Consider the following 20,189-nt stretch of genomic DNA (forward strand, 5'->3'; position numbering starts at 1 on the left):
TATAGACCAGGCTGGCCTCGAACTCAGAAATCCGCCTGCCTCTGCCTCCCGAGTGCTGGGATTAAAGGCATGCGCCACCACGCCCGGCTTTCAACGAGCTTTCTTATCTGGTTCTGTACTTTGCCTGTTAGTACAGTTTGGAAAGTCCTTTTTGAAGGAGGAAGGTACTGAGTGGTCTTGAATTTATTTTGGATATTACAGTATAAAAACCCATCAGACAACTCCAAAGGAGAATGTGGATACACCTTGAAGGCATTAGAATCCAGATGTAAAAAGTTTGCATCTTGCAATTACACTTTGACTTAGCAAGCACTATTGTCAGAATACTCAGCTTACAATTATTGTAAATATTATGAAAAATGAATATAAGCTACATTTAGAAATTTCAAACTAAAAGTTTAAACTTATTTTAAAATTTGCTCTCATAACTCTCTATAGTCTAATCGGGACTTAGCCCACTACTCTGCAGATGCCCTCCCTTTACTTTGGTCTTCCACTTGGACAATTCAGATATTCCCCAGGAAGCACAGGTCCTGACATTGTGTGGGAACTTCAGACTTGAGCTCCTCTTTTATCTCAGGGTTATTTTTGATGCTTGCTAAAATATAAAGCCATGATGTCCACAGCTATTGTGACACCTGGCAAGAGATATCAGTAAAACTGGCTATGGATGGAAAGGTGAGCTGACAGCATTTTTGACAAATAGAGTGTATTGCTTGTTTAAAAGTGTGTTTCATTCCAGTAATTCCTTGTCTAGGAATTCAGATACAGTATACACCTATAGGAATGTTCACACCACAGTGTTTTCTGTAATAGAAGATCAGAAACACAAACAAAACAAACAAAAACTCCAATCAGGTTAAGGTGGCCCATACCCTTAATTCTAGAGCTGAAAAAGTAGGAGCAGGCCAATCTCTGTGATTTCAAGGGTAGATTACTCTGCGAAGCAAGTTCCAGATCACAGAGCAATACATAATAAGATCCTATCTTAAAACAAAAAACTCCAAATAGGTGGAGGTATTTCAATATTGGAATGGTTAAAAAAAAAGTTGGGCCGGGCCATGGTGGCGCGTGCCTTTTATCCCAGCACTTGGGAAGCAGAGGCAGGTGGATTTCTGAGTCTGAGGCCAGCCTGGTCTACAGAGTGAATTCCAGGACACCTAGGGCTACACAGAGAAACCCTGTCTCAAAAAAAAAAAAAAAAAAAAAAGTTTGTATTTTTAATTATGTTGGTTATAATAAATGTCCTGTGTCATTCAAAATTAGGAAGAATATGTCTATTTCCCTGCCTGTGACACTATACACACATATATGGATGGAGAAATATGTTAAATATATCAAATAAGGAGAACTATGTTGTATAAAACTCTTGGTATATTTCTTTTGGGCGGAACAAAAGATACACGTGTGTGAAAGCAAATATCATGTATATACAAAATGTAAACAAACTGACAACATTCGCGAAGAATGCAGGGATCGGAGGGGTGGGGCTGGATTGTTCCTCGTTCAGAGCTGTTCTGCCGGTGCAAGCAATTATTCGCATAGCTGCAAAACCGGCCTCCAGCTAAGTACAGCACAGTTGGAACCAATGGCAGATTGACAAACCCTACTCTCCGTGCGACGTGTGTCGTCAGCACGGCGGGGCAAGGCGCATGCGCACTAGCGAGACATCGACGCGTCGCGTTCCTTTGCCGGCGCCTCTGGATCCGGCGGCGTCTTCTGGCCGCCCTGAAGTCGCCACTTTGGCCGCTCTGGCACGCCTGGCGTTGGGTGGGCGGCATCTCTGCGCCCACATGAACCAGCATTATGGCCGACACGGTCGCGGTCGGGGCCGGGACTTTGCTGCCTGTGCCCCACCCAAGAAGAAGGGCAAAAACCACATCCCCGAAAGGTAAGGCGCTTTGGTTCCGGGCTTGGCGTTCCGGCCGCCTCGGTGGCCTCGAGTCCCGGAGTGCTCCCTGGCCTCGCGCCCTGCCGCCTCCCTGGGTCCTCCGCGCCGAACCCCACCACACCCCTCCACCCCGCATTCTGGGGTCTCGGGTCTGTCCCGGCCGGACTCCGTGGAGCTCGGGCCAGGGCGGAAGTGCGCAGCGGGGCGCGGCTGCCGGTATTGAGGCGTCCCTTGCTCTCCGAAGCCACAGGCTTCTGCTTGTGTAGGCGCGGTGCCAGGATCCGGCCCGAGCTGTCGACACCCTTCGCTCGGTACCAGCTCAGGGGTTCTCTTGCTTTCAGGACTCGGAAAGCGGAGGTGTCGTTTGAGGGAGTTAACCCTGCCTGGGCCAGGGGCTAGTTTTACGATTTCGCTCACAGGTGCTATGAAATGAACCCTTTACTTGCGGCTGCTTGCTTCCCTTCTCCGATTTCAAAAGTCTGTCGACTTATCTCCACAGAAAAACGTGGCCAGACCCGCCTCTCCCCTCCTAGAAATCAAGTCCCTTTTTTTTTTGTTGTTGTTTTTAATCTCCACAAATAAACAATACCTAAAACTCAGGATGGACAGAATGCTCTGCCCCGACTTCCCGGACTTCAGTAAGCACTTCTTTTTTATGTCTACAAATGAGCAATATCTAAAATTCTGAATGGACGTGATGTCCTCTTTCCCTTCCCAGAGTGGATATCTTTAGAACTTGTCGGCTAACCTCCGACATCATCCCAGTGTAGAACTTGCCTCACAGCTTGCAGAAGACAGCTGTCTACTGGCCAATCCATTTTTAACATACCTTATATAGTTAATTATTTAACTATTAATTACTAAGTAAAGTATAAGTAAATTATAAATAAATTATTGTGGGGCTGGTGAGATGGCTCAGCGGGTAAGAGCACCGACTGCTCTTCTGAAGGTCCTGAGTTCAAATCCCAGTAACAATATGGTGGCTCACAACCATCTGTAAAGAGATCTGACACCCTCTTCTGGAGTGTCTGAAGACAGCTACAGAGTACTTACATATAATTAATAAAAAAAAAAGTTTAAAAAAAAAAAGAAAATAAATGATTGTTTATTGATATTTTTAATGTAGCTTATTTCATCATTAAATTATCTTTATTGGATATAAAGTTATTAACTAAAAATTAAAAATAGTTTTAGGTATTGCTTATTTGTGGAGATAAAGCAAGATAAATATCAAGTAGTAATTGTGAGACAGCTCATAGATGTAAGATAAAGCTTGACTTTTAAGAATAAAAAGCTGGGCATGGTGGTGCACGCCTTTAACCCCAGCACTCGGGAGGCAGAGGCAGGTGGATTTCTGAGTTCAAGGCCAGCCTGGTCTACAGAGTGAGTTCCAGGACACCCAGGGCTACACAGAGAAACCCTGTCTCGAAAAATAAAAAACAAAAAAAGAATAAGAAGCCAACTTCTTGTCATGGCCTATCACACTAGGTTCCATTGCTCTGGGGCCCACTGTGTCTCCAATCTATAACCACTCTGTCCTTACTCTCTGTACTCCAGGGATATGAATGAACCATACTTATTTGTAATTCATGGACATAGACCAACTCAGCTGTGACTCTCCACACTGACTTCTGATTGAACTGAAGTTCAGGTTGTAAGAACTGGGAGATTTCTACACATTGAGTTGATGTCACTGGTGTGGAAACTAAAAACAATATGCAGTGAAAATGTTGAATTTGAGATCTGTCAGCCAGTGTGTAGGCATTCATTACTCCTTGCTGTTTTTTAATAGTTTTTAGTTACCATACAAAGTATGAGTTTCATGATGATATTTTCTACATGTATAGCATTCTACTTTGCTCATGTTCACCCACACACATACACCTTCCCCTTTCACCTGCCCACATTTTGCCAGTTTCTTTCCTCCCCCTAAATAATTCACCACAGTTTTCATGTCTCAAATATATATTATATGTATATGCATTATATATTTAAAACTAGATTCCACACAGGAGGGGAGATATACACTCTTTGTCTTTCCCTTTTCTGCCTCTTGTTGCCCCCTCCATCCCTTAGCCCCCTTCCCACTCCGACACAACCCCCCTTCTATTTTCATGTCTAATATCGCCTTAGTATTTGATACAAGGCTGGGTTTGTTAGGCAATTCTGTTCTGTTCTGGCAGTTCTGGGTTTGAGATATTGTTTGTGGAGACCTGTGTGCTGTTTTGTTGTCATGTATCTGTTTTCAAAATGGGGAAGCAGAAGGAAGGATAGGAGGGTGCTACTGTGCAGAATGAATAGGTTGAAAGACACTCTGAGTGTGTTAGGTGCCCATTATCTTGGAGACAAGGCTGACATTCAGTTTGACTAACAAATGCCCTGTTTCACAGGTGGAAAGACTATCTCCCAGTTGGGCAACGGATGCCTGGGACTCGTTTCATTGCTTTCAAAGTTCCTTTGCAAAAAGTAAGTGAAAATTAATTTAGGATCTTTTCAGAAATATAAATTCCTCATGGAGAATGCTGGCTCTAAATCAAGAATAATTATAATGTGTTATATTTTGTGTCAGCTTGACTAAGCTAGATCATTCAGTATTCACTGTCTTGATATGGTAATTGCTGTGCTGGAAATTCAATAGAATGGGGGGAGGTGTTCATTTGTGAAATGCATTGAGATTTTAAGACTTAGGCAAATAGGAACAAGTTTCTGTTTTTGTTTTTTTATTTTTCTTACCTATTTAATGTTGACTAGGACATTCTGAAGTTTTTCAGGCAGGGAGACACAAACACAGGAATATGTCTATATTGAAGTAAGCGTTTCTTCTTCCCACTAATGGAAGAGAGATGTCGCAAGCTTCCAGAGGAGCAGGAACAGCCCTTTGGTCTCACTGTCCTCATCTCATGGGGCTGGGATAAGTGCATCGTGTGCTACAGGGCTTCAAGTAGGTTTGCTCTCTCTTACTTCACTCTGACAGAAATTTGAAGCAAAGCTTATGCCAGAAGAATGCTTTTCCCCTTTGGATCTGTTTAATAAAATTCAAGAACAAAATGAAGAACTTGGATTGATCATCGATTTAACATATACTCAGCGCTATTATAAAGTAGAGGTAAGTGGACCTCTGACTGAAAAAAAAAACAAAATTCATAGTAATTTAATAGTTTTCATCCTGTGCAGTGCAAAAACTAAACTTCATTCATGGTTGTAATAACTAACTTTTAAAGAAAAGCAAATATTTCCCTAATTTCGTGTAGAAATGAGATTGGAGGCCAGGCATGGATGGTAGTTAATGGCTATAATCCCAGACCTTAGGAGTCTAAGACAGGAGGATCACAAACTCAAGGCCACCTTGGACTACATAAGTCTTCAACAATGCAAAACACACACACACACTAGATTGGAAACATGAATTAAACTATAATATGTAGTAATTATTATTATCAGTCTCTTCAGTCAGCAAAAGTTCTATAACCATTGAATATTAATTCTCCCTTCTCCTATATTCCCCTAGTAAACCTCTTACCTGCTTTATTACAACGAATTTCCCAGTTCCAGGTATCTTATAGAAGTAGCACAATGTAACATGCATTTAGATTTTAAATTAATTAAAATATAACTCTGTCATTTCCTTTAACCTCTCCTTACTCCACCTTCACATCCGTAGCCTCTTACTCTTTATTATTGCTGCATGTACATGCAGGTAGACAAATGCAACCTGCTGAGTCCATGTAGTCCTGCTGTGTGAGTGGGTTTTGTCAGGCTGACGGCTTGACAGTACTTATAGCTGAAGACTAACTCTCCCCTTCTCCAATGTTTTTAATTGCCTGTAGTTCTTCATCCAGGGGTAGGGCCCTCTGCAGTTTCTTCCATCCATGTTGGCATGGCAACTGATGGCTACTGTTCAGATCTTGTCTAAGCACCCATAGTATTGACATTTCTTTGGTGTAGCCTTCCTTGTCATTCATATGAAATATAATCTTGCAGCTGACCTCCTGGTCCTCGAGCTCTTACAATATTTCTGCCTCCCTCTCCGGAGCTGTTCTCAGAGCCTTAGATGGGAGAGTTGTATTTAGATGTATCAGTTAGGGCTGAGCAGCTCACAGTCAATTGTTTTCTGCATTTTGGCTAGATGTGGCTTTTTATAATCTGTATGCTACAGCAAGAAAAAAAGTATCTTTGATGAGGTAGGAGAGTTACAGTTATCTGTGGAGTAATTTTTTTAAGGTTTCTTATTTATTTGTATGAGTGTTTGCCTGCTTGTATATATGTGCACCACAGGCATGCCAGTTGTTTGTGAGGACAGAAGTAGGCATTATATCCTGTGTAGCTGGAATTACAGATGGTTGTGAACTGTTGTGTGCTGGGAATTGAACCTGAGTCTTCTGCAAGAGCAGCCAATGCTCTTAACCATTAAGCCATCTCTCCCACTCCAGTATCATGTAATACTTGCCTTTCTGTGACTGGTTTTAGTAATTATGTCTCTGACGTTTATTAAAGCTTATATCAGAATCTTTTTCTTTTCTGGCTCAATATTAAGTTATGTACATATGCTCTATAATAGATATGGTCCTATCTATTTTACCTCATGCTGCCTTCTGAATTCCCCTACCTCTGTGTATGTTGGGGTACGGAGGTTGGGGGGACGGTTATTCTTTGTTCTGTTTTGTTTTCATGAGAAAGAGTCTCATGGTGTGGCTCTAGCTGGCCTGAAATGTATTATGTGTACCAGGCTGGTTTCCAGCCCACAAAGTAAGAGAGGTAGCCTACTCCTGCCTCCATTGGGTGCACCACCACACCCAGCATGCTTTGTCTTATTTTAAAGAACTCTCAAATATTATAGAATTCATCTCTACATCTTTGGTATGTGTATTTAAAATACAATACTTTTTCCTTAACATCAGTTCTTTTATGTCAGATATGCAATTTGATAGCTCCTATCATAAGAATTGTTAGTTTGCAGTTGGTTGTCTGTTCTGATTAAGTCTACACATTGTTGTCCGTGTCTCTTTTTTTTTTTTTTTGTCCCTCCCTTGAGTTCTTGCTTTGAGGAATCCAGCCAGGCTGTACCATCTACATGTTAGCTCTGTGCCACCTGTTAGTTCTCTGCCAGAGGATTCTGCTTTCCTTTCTCCTTTTCTCCCTCCTCCCTCCTTCTGATCCACTAACCCCTGGTTTCCTTTCCCTTTCCTACCCTCCTTCCCTCTTCCTTATTGTTTTGTTTAGGGTTTAGCTTTTGAAACAGAGTCCTAGTATGTAGCACTGGTTGACCTAACACTTAGGATCTTCCTCCTCAGTCTCACTAACGCTGGAATTACAACTATATAGCACTCCCCTCCCTCTCTCTTCCTCCCCTCCTCCTCCTCCTCCTCCTCCTCCTCCTCCTTCCTCCCTCTCTCTCTAATTTGAGCTAATATCTCATATAACCCACCTGACCTCAGTCACTGAGGCTGGCCTTAAACTCCTGATCCTCCTGCCTCTACCTCCCAAGTGCTGGGATTACAGGCGTGGACTACCACACCCAGCTTGATTTCCTTTTCTAAAAAGTCTTTATTTGTTTTAATGTGTGTGTATGTGCTGGCATGAGTTTATGTACAACACATTCATGCTGGAGCCTACAGAGCTTAGAAAAGGGTGTCAGATACACTGGAACTGGAGTTGCAGACAGTGGGATTGGCTCTCTGGGTCTTGGGAACTAAACCCTCATTCTCTTCGAGAACAGTAAAGGGTCTTAACTGTGAGCCTAATTTTCCTTTTAACATGGCAATTTTGAGCATTTCTGTATATTTCAAGATGGGTTCTTGTTATGTAGCCCTGACTGATCTTAAATTCCTGTGCTCAGCCTACTGAGACACAAGGACTACAAGGGTGTACAACCATGCCCGCCGTGGGATGCTTTCACAAGTGGTCATCTGTCCTTCTGTTAGGAGGGCATAGAGTGAGTGGTTGTCTCTTATGGTATTACTAGTTAATCAATAACTGATCTATTAATTCCTTTGAGGCTTCAAAAAGTTGATCTTCTTTTTCTTTTTTCTTTTTGAGACAGGCTCTTGCTGTGTAGCCCAGGCTGACTTCAAACTCAAGATTATCCTGCCTCAGCCCCCCAGGGTCTAGGATTACAGGTGTGTGCCACCTTACCAGGCTTTACAAGGTGAATTTTATCATTCATGTTTTATTTAATGGAGTTTCTGTTTGTTTATTTACTCGGTGATGTCCATGGGATTCCTTCCTCTGTGTAACAGCTTTCAAAAGAATATTTTGGCTCCCTGATACCTGCCAATAGTGACAAGTCAGATTTTATTTAAATAGTTAAATTTTTCCTGTTATTACAAATGCCCCTGTAGTTGCCTTTTTGAATAGGAGCAAAAGTGGAAGGCCTCTCTTTGGATACTTGGGCTTCTCAGTTTGGCTCCTAAAACCTTTTTCAGACAATATTATTATGAACTTCATACACGTGTAATACACTTTTCTGATCACAATCACTCCAGTACCAAAGCTAATTCCTCCTGATTTACACTCCAATGTCATGTCTTCTTTTTTTATGTGTTTTTTATATTAAGTTCACCACATGCTTGATGGAGGATAGAAGGAAGAGCCAGACCCTTTAGACCTGGAGTTACGGGCTGGTGAGATGGCTCAGTGGGTAAGAGCACCCAACTGCTCTTCAGAAGGTCCAGAGTTCAAATCCCAGCAACCACATGGTGGCTCATAACCATCCATAACAAGATCTGACACCCTCTTCTGGAGTGTCTGAAGACAGCTACAGTGTACTTACATAAAATAAATAAAATAAAATAAAATAAAATGTAGACCTGGAGTTACAGGTAGCCGTGAGCTGCCTGGTGTGGGTCCTGGGAACTCAACCCAGATCTTAAACTCTAACCCTCTGAGCCATTTCTCCACCCCACCCCCACTCTGCCTTTTAAAAATAATCCACCAAATCTAAAATTAGTGCTGCTCAAATGCACGTGCATTAAAGCCATCTACTGGAGCATGGCCAACTACCCAGGGCCACACTCCTGAGGAAAACTGACCTCCCTCCCCAAGTAGCTATTAAATGCTGCTGATAGCTCCTCGGCTAGATTAAACCATTTTTCAGTGCTAGCCTTTTAAGATGTCCTGATCACATGTGGTCACTTTGTCTGCATGAACGAAGTTCCAGGCTCATCTTAGCTATTTCCCGTCCCAAGCTGACTCAAAGCTTGGTTGCTTGCTTGCTTTTTTTTTTTTTTTTTTCCGAGACAGGGTTTCTTTGTGTAGCCCTGGCTGTCTTGAACTCACTTTGTAGACCAGGCTGGCCTCGAACTCAGAGATCCGCCTGCCTCTGCCTCCCGAGTGCTGGGATTAAAGGCGTGCGCCACCACACCCAGCTCTTGGTTTGCTTTCAGTGTTGACAGTTTTTCAGATATATGAGTGTTGAGTATGTTTATTGCTACTAGACCGACATTGTTCTGAAGCTTTTTTGTAGAAAGAACCAGGAACTCTGTAAAACTCATGATAGTGCTTTCCAATTACACCCAGAGTTACAGATTTTCATCTAACCTCTCTTTTTTTCCCTGAGATTTAGTGTGTGTGTGTGTTTGTATCTGTGTGTGTGTGTGTATCTGTGTCTTTCTGTGTTAGTGTCTGCCACATGTATGTAGGTGCCGGCTGGGTCTGAAGAGGGCGCCGGATCCTCTGGAGCAGGAGTTACAGGCTGTTGTGAGCCATCAGACATGGGTGTTGAGAACTGAACTACGTCCGCTGGAAGAACAGCAAGCACCGCTAAGCTCTGAGCCATCTCCCCAGCCCCTCCTACCCAGTTCTTTCTGTTAGTCAGGGCTCCTTTTGCCCAGCTCATTACTACTTTGTGCAGGCACAGAAGAGTGAAATAATTATTAGGTAGAACTGATCACTTAATATTTAATCACACCACATATACACCCTGATTCACATTGAATTTGGTGTGTTCTGTGACTGTCCTATAGTCTTAATGTGAAGCAAGTTCTATTTCCTGGTTGAAACAGCTTTGTAAGAAGTAGCTCTTTAGTCAGAAGTGCTATCGTAGTGAGTTCATCATTATCAGTTTATATTCAGGCTCCTCACACCTTTCATTATCTACTTACAAATGAAATAATGTGTATTTATCTCTGTTTTGCTTTCTAGGATTTACCAGAAACTATTTCTTACATAAAAATTTTTACAGTTGGTCATCAGATACCCGATAATGACACTATCTTTCAGTTCAAATGTGCAGTTAAAGAGTTTTTAAAGAAAAATAAAAACAATGGTAAGTCCTTATGGTTTTCTGTTTATTTGTTTTGTTTTCCTTGTCTGAACTCCATTGTACATTTTGAATAGGTTTAGAGGCTTTTTAAAGAATCTCTTATTTTTAATTCTATGTGTGTGCTTGTAGCAATGTGCATATGAATACAGGCACTCTGAGAGTCCAGGGGCATCAGATTCTGTCGTGCTGGAGTTACGGGCAGTTGTGAGCCATCCATCATGGGTGCTGGAAACTGCATTTGGGTCCTTGTCAAGAGCAGATCTGCTCCCAAGCACCGAACCATCTCTCCAGGGCAGTTTGATATTGTTAATATCCTAATATTAGGTCTGTTGTTTTTGAAAATGTCAGCTAGTAATAATAAAGTGTTTTTCCTCTTGTTGGCCACACAAAAGCAAAACTTGAGTGAGAACTGTGTAATATGATGGAAATATTTCCCTTTCCCTGTGGCTTAGGAGTGAGAGTAGAAGATTAAAAACGCGGGGTCCAAAAGTTCCATAAAGAGACAATAGAAGGCAAAGACTAGGAAGCAGCACAAGTGGGCCAGGAGACTTTTGTCTTTGTCTATGTACATACTGACGGCGTCTCTGCTGTCTTTCCATTTTGAGTATAGTTGTGGTTGTTATTTACTGTCCCGAGTGGAGGCTGGACTGAGGTCTGTAGCTTAAATGCAGAGCATTTGCATGGCTTTCATAAGTCCCAGTTTCACACTTCAGCATTGCGTGTGCACACACACACATGCATACACACAGAGCCTCCGGTTTCCTCTTCATATTAAGACAGATCTCTTTTTCTAATCGACCTGGTGGTACCTCTACAGTATTCATCGTTTTATCTAACCAGTACTTGCAAAATTCCCACAATGATAAGCTTTTGGTAGGCTATTCTTTTTTGGTTTTTCGAGACAGGGTTTCTCTGTATAGCCCTGGCTGTCCTGGAACTCACTTTGTAGACCAGGCTGGCCTCAAACTCAGAAATCAACCTGCCTCTGCCTCCCGAGTGCTGGGATTAAAGGCGTGCGCTACCACGCCCGACTTTAGGCTATTGTTGGTAACATGTTTTTAAAACCACTTCACTTTTCAATATAGAAGCAATATTTCAGTAACATCTTAGTCTTACTCCTCAGAATATTGTATAACTTATTTTTGGTGTATCTTGTTTCTTACCTCTGCATTTTCTATTCTATAGACAAACTTATTGGTGTCCACTGCACCCATGGCTTGAATAGGACTGGCTACCTCATTTGCAGGTGAGTTGCCAACCCAAAAGTCAAATAGTGGTGTGTGTGTGTGTGTGTGTGTGTGTGTTTTTACAATACTCTAAACTTCATAGAAATGGGTTAAGTAGAGAACAGTGTTGCCTCTACCCAGAGACTACCATCAGCAACACCATTGTAGACTTCACAGATGCAGGTGTAAGTATAGCTGTGTGGCTTAAAGTACAATAGACATTCAGTTTTGCAATTTAATATGCCATAGAAATCGTCCTGTGGAAGTATTTGGAGACCTTATTTTTTAAAGGCTAGCCTGTTTTTAGTTTGGTTGCTTGGTTGGTTGGGGTTTTTTTTTTGCATACTAATGAACATACAAGTCAGAAGTTGGGGGGTTGATTAAAGCATTAAAATGACCTGAGTGTCTTTGGATCCACCGATGCAGTAAATTCAGGTGCATTCTGGTGCTTCTTAAGGAATTGCTGTGCTGTGTGACTTTGTGTTCATTCACACAAAAAATCCTTACTGAGATAGTTTGTGTGAACAGTGTGGGTGCTGGCAGAGATATTTATTTAACCTGCTCTGAAGAAATAAGGAAGACTAGAATAATCAAAACAAGAAGAGGAAGAGTATTGAACTATCAGTGTCAGGTGCTGAGGAGTGAAGAACGTGGTACCTTGAGCGCACATGTGAGGGAGGCTTTGACCTATCTCATCAAGAAGACAGTACATTTCTGAGGCGGGCTTCAGTGACTTTGTGAAGGTTGCCTAGTACTGGCTGAGTAAGGGCACAGAAGAGACTATGGCCTTAAGGTTCAGCCAAGAGCCCAGAGTAGGATCCCATACACTGTGCCAGGGTGGGCGATGCAGTAAGTATGGCATTGAAGTGGAGCTGCAGGTGCAAGAAGGAGTCAGCGCTAGGCCATGCAAAGTGCTGTTTCAGCTGCTTGGGTTTTTGTTGTTGTACCTTGTGTGTGGCGGCGGGGTGTTGAACCCCATCTGTTTCTGCTAAGTAAAGAATATTCAACAGAGGCAGAGGCAGGAGTTGTAGGTTTGTGTATGCAGTGAAGTGTTGATGGTCACTTGGACCGGAATGTCAGGGTCATGTTGGTAGAAGCATGCTGTCATCACTGTCAGGATGCTGGTGGTAGATTGAAGGTGAAAATCAGGAAAAATGGGTGACAGTGATGGTAGCACCTGTTTCTGGCCCATTTCGTTTGGCTACATTACTGTTTGTCCCAGTTGTTTTGTGTGTTGGTTACTGATGAGTACACGGTAATATTAAGGAAGCCTCCTGTGTTTTAGTTCACAAAGCCATCTGATAGAAAGAACTGCTGAATCTACCTTTGAAACTTTTGCCTGTTTGGTCGTGTATTTCCTTTATTAATTATATTGTGATATTAATATAAGTACCTTTACTAATACATTTCTAAATTAGTCAATCTTGGGACTGGTTTATGGTCATGGCATGTCATTCTGTACCTGTTGGATTAGATATGTAGTATTTTCTTAGGATTTGTATGTCTCCACTTATAAGTGAAATTGGACCTGTTTTGATTTTTTTTTTTTCTTTTTGTATATTTAAGTGACCCGAATTATGTTGTTTTGTTAGATATTTGATTGATGTAGAAGGCATGAGGCCAGATGATGCAATTGAATGTAAGTATGAGGGGGCCATGATTTTTCCCTTCCTATAAAAGCGAAAAGCGGAAATGGTTGAGCCACTTTTCAATTTTTGGAAAAAATAATATATGCAATATAAGATGCAATATAAGATGACAGAAAGAAAGGGAAGAGTGAGGAGGAAGGAGTTGCCTGTGGGGCTGGGGATATGGCTCAGCGGCAGACTATCTGCTCGGCATGTGTGGAACCTGAGTGTGGTCTCCAGCACCAGAGGGAGGAACGAGCAATGGTAGGAGTCTAAGGCAGCCTCTTGCCACAAAGCTTATGAGGAACGTGTCTGCAGTAGTGAGCTGTGCCAGCCAGTGACTAGTCAGTGAGTACGAGCTCTCATCTGTGTTGTCTGGGCTAGAGTCCTTCTCGTGCCCCTGTTTCTAACGGGTCATCTTCATCTGCTCCTCAGTGTTCAACAGCTGCCGGGGGCACTGCATAGAAAGGCAGAACTACATTGAAAACCTGCAGAAACGTCGTGTCAGAAAGTAAGTCTTGCATTTTCGCATTTTCTTAGGTGAGATTTGTGGCTAGGGAAGCCTCCTGGGTATGATTCAAGCAGCACATTTCCCTGGCAGTGTGCTCACTTGCTAAGTAAAACCTAAACAGCCAGGAGTGGGGAAATGAGATCAAATGTTCACAAATCAGAATACAAAGTCACTAAACTGGCACTGGAACTGGAGTCTGGTGACACTGTGGCACACTTCTCTTTCAGGAACCGGAATGTTAGTGCACCCAGGTCAGGTGGCCTTGAAGACTTGGCAGATCCTACAGAGCAAGTCCACACCACCAACAAACCTGTGAAAAAAAGATCGAGGAAGAACCGGCATGGTGGTCATCTGGCATCTTCCCAGCATTTCCATCCTCAGACCCAGAGCTCACCGTACTCATTCAGGTACCCCTGCTGTTCCCTTTCCTAGAACTGAGGTGGAAACTCTTATGTTAAGCCAAGGGGAAAGTCTGTAGTGGTAATGACCAGCAGTTGGTATTTCCTTCCTGATCAGGCTCAGTCATGGTGCTTAGCAAATCAAACACTGGATTGGGAATGTGTAGCTCTTCAGACACAGCTAAGAATAGGAAATGTTACTTTATTCTTTTATTTATTTTAGTTAGCTATATCTAAGAGGAGTTAGGTGGGCCTACTAGAAAATAAAATCTACGTTCTTGGGATGAAACCCAAGATTCTACCTCTGAGGTAGGCTTTAAGACTCTATAGTTTTTGGAATAAGGAAAGGCTGCCATTTAAAGAGCAAATACAAAGCCAGGCAGGGTAGTGTGCCTGTGGTCCCAGCACTAGGAGGTAGACAGGAGGATCGGGAGTCCATCCTTGGCTATGGAGTGAGCTCTATATCAGCATAGATACATGAGACTCTGTCTCAGAGAGAGAGGGCCAAGGGGCAGAGAGTAAAAGTCCTGAGAGAGCCATTTACACATGATTTGAGCAGATTAAATTATAAAAGAATTTCAGTTGGGAAATGGGAAAATTCTGTGTTCAGTCAAAATTGTCTGTTAGAATTCTCCAGAGAAAGGGACGATAGGGAAGAAGGGAGAGAGGGTGGGCAGGTAGATGAGATGGGTCTTTATTAGGGTGATTGACTCGTTAACTCTGTAGGCTGAGAAGTCCACCAACAAGCCCTCTGTAAGTAAGAGACTGGGGGTTGCCAGTAGCGTGGCGAGCCTGGTGATTCTCTCCAGGAGTCGGGGAAGGCCAGAGAAGCCTTGGGTGGGGTGGGAGGGCAGGAGAGAGCGCAGACTCCCTGTGCTCTGCTTTGTACTGGGACTTACCCGCGTGCAAGCAGGCCTTCTTTCTTCACTCTGCAATCGTTTGTTTTGGAATGCTCTTGTTGACAGATGTAGAAACAAAGCCTTGAGCTCTGTAGCTGTACCTCTCTAGTCAAGGTGCTACATAAAAATTAGCAACTAGCTTGCAAAATGTTTTGGCTGTTAATTTAGCTTAAGTTTCTATGAGCATTTGAGGGTTGTAACCTCAGGCTGTGGTTGAATTTGTCCCCTTACTCTGCCATTCACACTACCACATCTCTAATTGCCATTCTCTGAGGTGGAGATTTTCAAATGCATAGCCCATAACAAAGGTTGTTACCTTCCTACATCTGTTAAAGCAAGTTGGTACATTGTAACACCTTCAAAAGATGCTGCTGGTAACACTGAGAGTGGGGGTAGTCCTTTTAAGTCAGGTTTAATGGCCATGCGGTGTGCATACCTCATCAGTTCCATTTTACTGTCTTAAGACAGAGCTAGGTGCTCTGTGTATAGTAGTATATATTATGAGATGCTAATCCCCAAAATATTGATGGTAGAAAAACTGGTAGTAGCCTGTGATAATAAGAATGGGAATACAGCTAAGTGACCATAACCATACTGTGACATTTTTATAAAGCCACTAAAATTGAAACGTACTTATAACAGTAAAAATAGTAGCAGGAGCTAGAGAGTTGGCTCAGCAGTTAAGAGCACTGGCTGCTCTTGCAGAAAACTCAGGTTCAATTCCCAGACCCACATGGCTGCTTTCAGCCAACAGTAACAACAATTTGGAATGATGGGAAAGGATAGAGATCAAAGAGGCAACTAACTAACCACATTTGACTAAGTGAGATTGTGTGTGTGTGTGTGTGTGTGTGTGTGTGTGTGTGTGTGTGTGTGTGTAAGAGAGAGGAAGGTGAGAGGGGGCAGGCCTGCATGAGGACATCCCGAGTGTCACTCTTCACACTTGGACCTTATCTGAGGTAGAGCCTCTTGTGATTCCACTGTGCATGCCAGCCCAGCTGCCCTCGAGCTTCAGGGATCATCCTGTCTGCTTCCCGTATTACCATAGGGATTACAGACACATGCTACTGTTTCTCAGCTTTCTGTGGGTTCTGGGAATGCAGCCCCCAAGTCCTCACATGTCTCTGGCATGAGCTGTACTCACTGAGCCGTCTCCCCAGTCCCAGCTTCATTTCATAAAAACTGAAGAGAAAGATAAGTGATTATCTGCTTGGGTCATCCAGGTAGGAAAGAGTGAAATTAGAGTATCTCTGTAATATTTTATGAAGCTTGTTATTATATGTTAATCTTGATAATGATTTATTGCTTCTTGTTTAAGAAAATGGTCACAAAATCAGAGTGTTTACCAGAGAGGCCTTGTCCCTCCTCCTGGTCCAGCTGGAGAGGACTATTCACAAAGAAGATTCTTCTGGAGTGCGAGGCCAAATAAGAAGTGGATTGCTGATAGTTACCAGAGACCTTTCTACCCATACTACTGGGAATGGAACCTGTGAGGCACACTCTGGCTGGACTATTGTCGGGCCACCTGAGATCAGAGCTGGACAGAAGACAGCCGAATGACTTTTAATAAAATCAGGTCAAAAGAATTTAAAAAACTTTTTGAACATTTTTAACTTTTTAAACTGTTGTACTATTCCCTCATATATGTTAGAGTGTAGGTGAATCCCCTTGCTTTTTACCTCTGTGCTGGCGGACGCAGTGACTCCGGCAGTCCAGAACACCTCCATTCCAGGCCTCAACTTTTCTCAGAGTTCTGAATAGATAACAAATTCTAAATTGCCTTCTGTTTTCCCTGCATATTTTCTTTGCTCATGCTTGTAATGTGTTGTGTAGGTACGGAGATTCATAGCGTTTTACCATGTTCTTTACTGACAGTCTTTACGGGTGTCTGTTTTCCATGACTGTTCAAATTTTCTACTAAAACTCTAGCCAGGGGACAGTTTTTTCTTTGCACCTGTTCTCTGTCCTTGTGGGACTCTGATCAGTGTTTTTTTCTTAGTGGTCAGTGTTGGGATTTGACCAGCTTCTTGCTGATCTGCCAGCTGAGGTGTCTTAACACAGAGATTGACCAGCTTCTTGCTGATCTGCCAGCTAAGGCATTTAACACAGAGAAGGTAAAACTTTAGGTACTGATGGATAGCCAAGTTGGGTAACTGCCACCAACAGGGCAGAAGTATCCAGGAGGCCAGAAAACCTCTGTCCATTTTAAAGGTTGCACAGACATCCTTGGCTATCGGGGAAAGCTGAGGGTTCTGCTGACCCCAAGGACCTCAGTTCAGGACCTGTGTCCACTGACCACCCAACTAGAATGGTGCTCTTTCTCTAGGACACACTTCAGCTACATGGAGGTGCTAACTACTTCTCCTAGAACTCACTCAGGAAGTTGCTCCTCATAACACATCAAGTCCACGGCAAGTGTTTGGCTTCTATCTTTTAAGCCTCTAATCTTAAGGATTGTAAAACTGACCAACTGATGCCACGCACAGTAGTTTTCTCTCTCTCATGTATGAACATGTGGAGGGAACTTCTCCCTAATGACGTCCCAGCAGTTCATCTATTCCAGCTTGCAGCTAATTTTGCTCAAACTTTAGTCAAGTTACTCTACACTCCAGTGATGGCTTTTTCTCTACCCATCACATTAACAGATTCAAAGTGCTTCTTGCTGTGAGACCACCCCCAACCCCAGAATTCTTCCCCAGAATATACCCGGTCAGTGTATTGTCCAGTGTAAGAAACTGGAGTGCAGACAGTTAGGAACCCAAAGAGGACAAAGCTGGGACAGGTACAGAATGCACCCAGTCTGGAAGGTAAAGAACACATGGACAGCAGCCTCTGGAGGACACACGCGCATAATTGACTCCCCCTGCAGAGGACAGGAGGCGCCTAGCAAGCAGACGACGCCCTTCCTGTTCTGCTGTAGATCACTTGTACAGTTTCATTTAATGAGCTTCCAGAGAAAGTCCAGACTGAGACTGTCATACCAGGGAGCCTGGAGTCTTGTTGGCTTACTGAAGTGGGGTAGCACATTGTATCACATGGCTTTGCTCTTCCCTGCTTAAGACCTTTCCTCACCACTCTGAATGTGTACATCAAAGAAAATACCAGAGACTTCATTCTCGCCTCAAGACCTGCTTTCTAGAGGATCTCAAGTGTTTTAGAGATCTGGCAGCCGTGCGGCTCTTTTTTTTTTTTTTTTTCTTTTTGGTGGGGGGTAGTTCTAGACAGGGTTTCTCTGTGTAGCCCTGGCTTTCCTGGAACTCACTCTGTAGACCAGGCTGGCCTCGAACTCAGAAATCCGCCTGCCTCTGCCTCCCAAATGCTGGGATTAAAGGCGTGTGCTCTTAATGGTTTGACCTTATACATGATTGATAGACCTGGTCTCTTACTGACAGGACATACCACAAAAACTTGGAGCATTTGAGAATACCAATATCAGTTATTTTGACATAACATTTTTTCAATAATTAAGGTTTCATTTGAGCTTATGTTTGCATGACATGGGGGTAAATTTTAGAATCTGGATTAAGATTATATTCAGTTTAACAATGAGGACAGTTAAGACTGCCTATGCAAGTCCCATGTCCCAGCATAACACCCTGTCATGCATTCTGAACCAGCTTCCATATGCTATATAGTGGTCTCCCTTGACTCTGAAGGAAGAAGGGTCATTAGTTCTGAGATAACTTTTTTTTTTTTTTTTTTTTTTTTTAAGAAACTACAATAAATTCCTTTCTAGGATAGGCTTTTGTGCATCCTGACCAAGGAATATACATAGCCCCAGACTCCACCCTCCCAGCTTCCTCTGGTCACAGCCTCTCCCATCAGCCCAGCCCCTGGCAGCTACTGATACAGTTTTCATCTTGTCTCCAAAATGCTGTGCAGGTGAAATTAGGATGTGGCCTTCTGAATGGGGTTTCTCATTTGGCTGCTGGTTTTAAGGTCTGTTTTACAAAATGGATCGACTGGTCTCTCTTCCCTCTGTTGCCAAGTTGCTCTTGTATATGGTTGCCTCGCAAATCATCAACCAGTTAAAAGATATTTAGGTTGTCTGTGGGTTTTTTTTAATTTAAATTTTAAATATAAAATTTTTATATAGCATTTTATGTAAACATCTTTCCTTCCCCCTCCTCTTGGAGTGGAATGCTGCCATGTATGTTTAACTTTATAATAAATTATCAAACTTTGCCAAGCAGGTGTACTATCTTGTATTCTACCAACAAGAAATAGAAATAAATTGTGTGTGTGTGTGTGTGTGTACAAGAAGGTACTGCCTACTTTGGGACTTTTTTTTGTTTTAATTGGTTGGTTGGGTTGGGTTTTTGTTGTTGTTCATTTGTTTATGGTTGGTTGGTTTTGATTTGGGGTTTTTGGTTTTGGTTGGTTAAGACAGGATTTCTTTGTGTAGAACCGCCTGCCTGTCTCTGGAGTGCTGGCATTAAAGGCATGTACCACCACGCCCAGCTCCACATTGTTTTGCAGGGAGTGGGCTTGTGTTTGGAACAGGGTATTTTATTGGCATAGAGCTTGCCTGAGTAAGCTGACTGGCCAGCCGGTGTCAGAGATCCACTTATCCCCACCTTCTACCCGCACCCCCTGAGCTGTCTCTCTAACTCAAATTTTAGCTATTTTGAATTAAAAAGATATGTTGTCTCACTGTGCTTTTGAAATGATTTTTAAAGATACAATTGGTATACATTATAGGTGTTTTAAATTGCTTTGGTATGCCGGGCGTGGTGGCGTACGCCTTTAATCCCAGCACTCAGGAGGCAGAGGCAGGCAGATTTCCGAGTTCGAGGCCAGCCTTGTCTACAGAGTGAGTTCCAGGACAGCCAGAGCTACACAGAGAAACCCTGTCTCGAAAAAACAAAAAAACAAAAAATTGCTTTGGTATATGTGGTGGTTTGACTAAGTATGGCCCCCATAGACTCATGTGTTTGAATGCTTGGCAATAGGGAGTGGCGCTGTTAGAAGGTGTGGCAGGCAGGCTTTGAGGCCTAGTCCTATGCTCAAGCTACACCCAATGTGTCTGCTGCCTGAAGATCAAGATGTAGAACTCTCAGCTCTTCTCTTGTACCATGTCTGCTGCATACTGCCATACCGCCATGATGATAATGAACTAAACCTCTCAAACTGTAAGCCATCCCCAAATAAATGTTTATAAGAGTTGCCATGATCACAGTGTCTCTTCACAGCAATAAAACGGAAACTGCATTTGTACATGTGTCTATGTATGCACTTGTAAATGTGTCTATGTATGCGTTTGTACATGTATAAAGCTACAATGAAGGCCGGGCGTGGTGGCACACGCCTTTAATCCCAGCACTTGGGAGGCAGAGGCAGGTGAATTTCTGAGTTCAAGGCCAGCCTGGTCTACAG

General features: G+C 42.9%; 1 protein-coding gene across 2 annotated transcripts; it reads left to right on the forward strand.

The window, feature by feature from the left end:
* The first annotated feature begins 1,670 nt into the window (after window positions 1–1,670).
* Window positions 1,671–16,593, forward strand: Dusp11 (dual specificity phosphatase 11). Of its 2 annotated transcripts, XM_021190959.1 has the most exons (9): window positions 1,671–1,891; window positions 4,282–4,357; window positions 4,866–4,997; window positions 10,031–10,154; window positions 11,337–11,397; window positions 12,970–13,016; window positions 13,441–13,516; window positions 13,744–13,923; window positions 16,132–16,593. In XM_021190959.1, exons 1-9 carry the CDS (start codon window positions 1,794–1,796, stop codon window positions 16,304–16,306), a joined length of 969 nt encoding a protein of 322 aa, XP_021046618.1. In that variant the 5' UTR covers window positions 1,671–1,793; the 3' UTR covers window positions 16,307–16,593. The 2 variants fall into 2 exon arrangements, with proteins under 2 accessions (XP_021046618.1, XP_029391284.1); XM_029535424.1 differs by lacking the exon at window positions 1,671–1,891 and having other exon boundaries at window positions 4,286–4,356.
* Window positions 16,594–20,189: the final 3,596 nt, after the last annotated feature.

Source organism: Mus pahari, chromosome 2 (assembly GCF_900095145.1).
Source record: "Mus pahari chromosome 2, PAHARI_EIJ_v1.1, whole genome shotgun sequence".
Taxonomy (NCBI): domain Eukaryota; kingdom Metazoa; phylum Chordata; class Mammalia; order Rodentia; family Muridae; genus Mus; species Mus pahari.

Bases quoted from the DNA above. Each gene is read 5' to 3' on its own strand.
- Dusp11 (XM_021190959.1), top strand. From the start codon at position 1,794: ATGAACCAGCATTATGGCCGACACGGTCGCGGTCGGGGCCGGGACTTT. The intron at 1,892-4,281 runs GTAAGGCGCTTT...CCTGTTTCACAG, and splicing joins AAAAACCACATCCCCGAAAG to GTGGAAAGACTATCTCCCAG. The intron at 13,017-13,440 runs GTAAGTATGAGG...TCTGCTCCTCAG, and splicing joins GCCAGATGATGCAATTGAAT to TGTTCAACAGCTGCCGGGGG.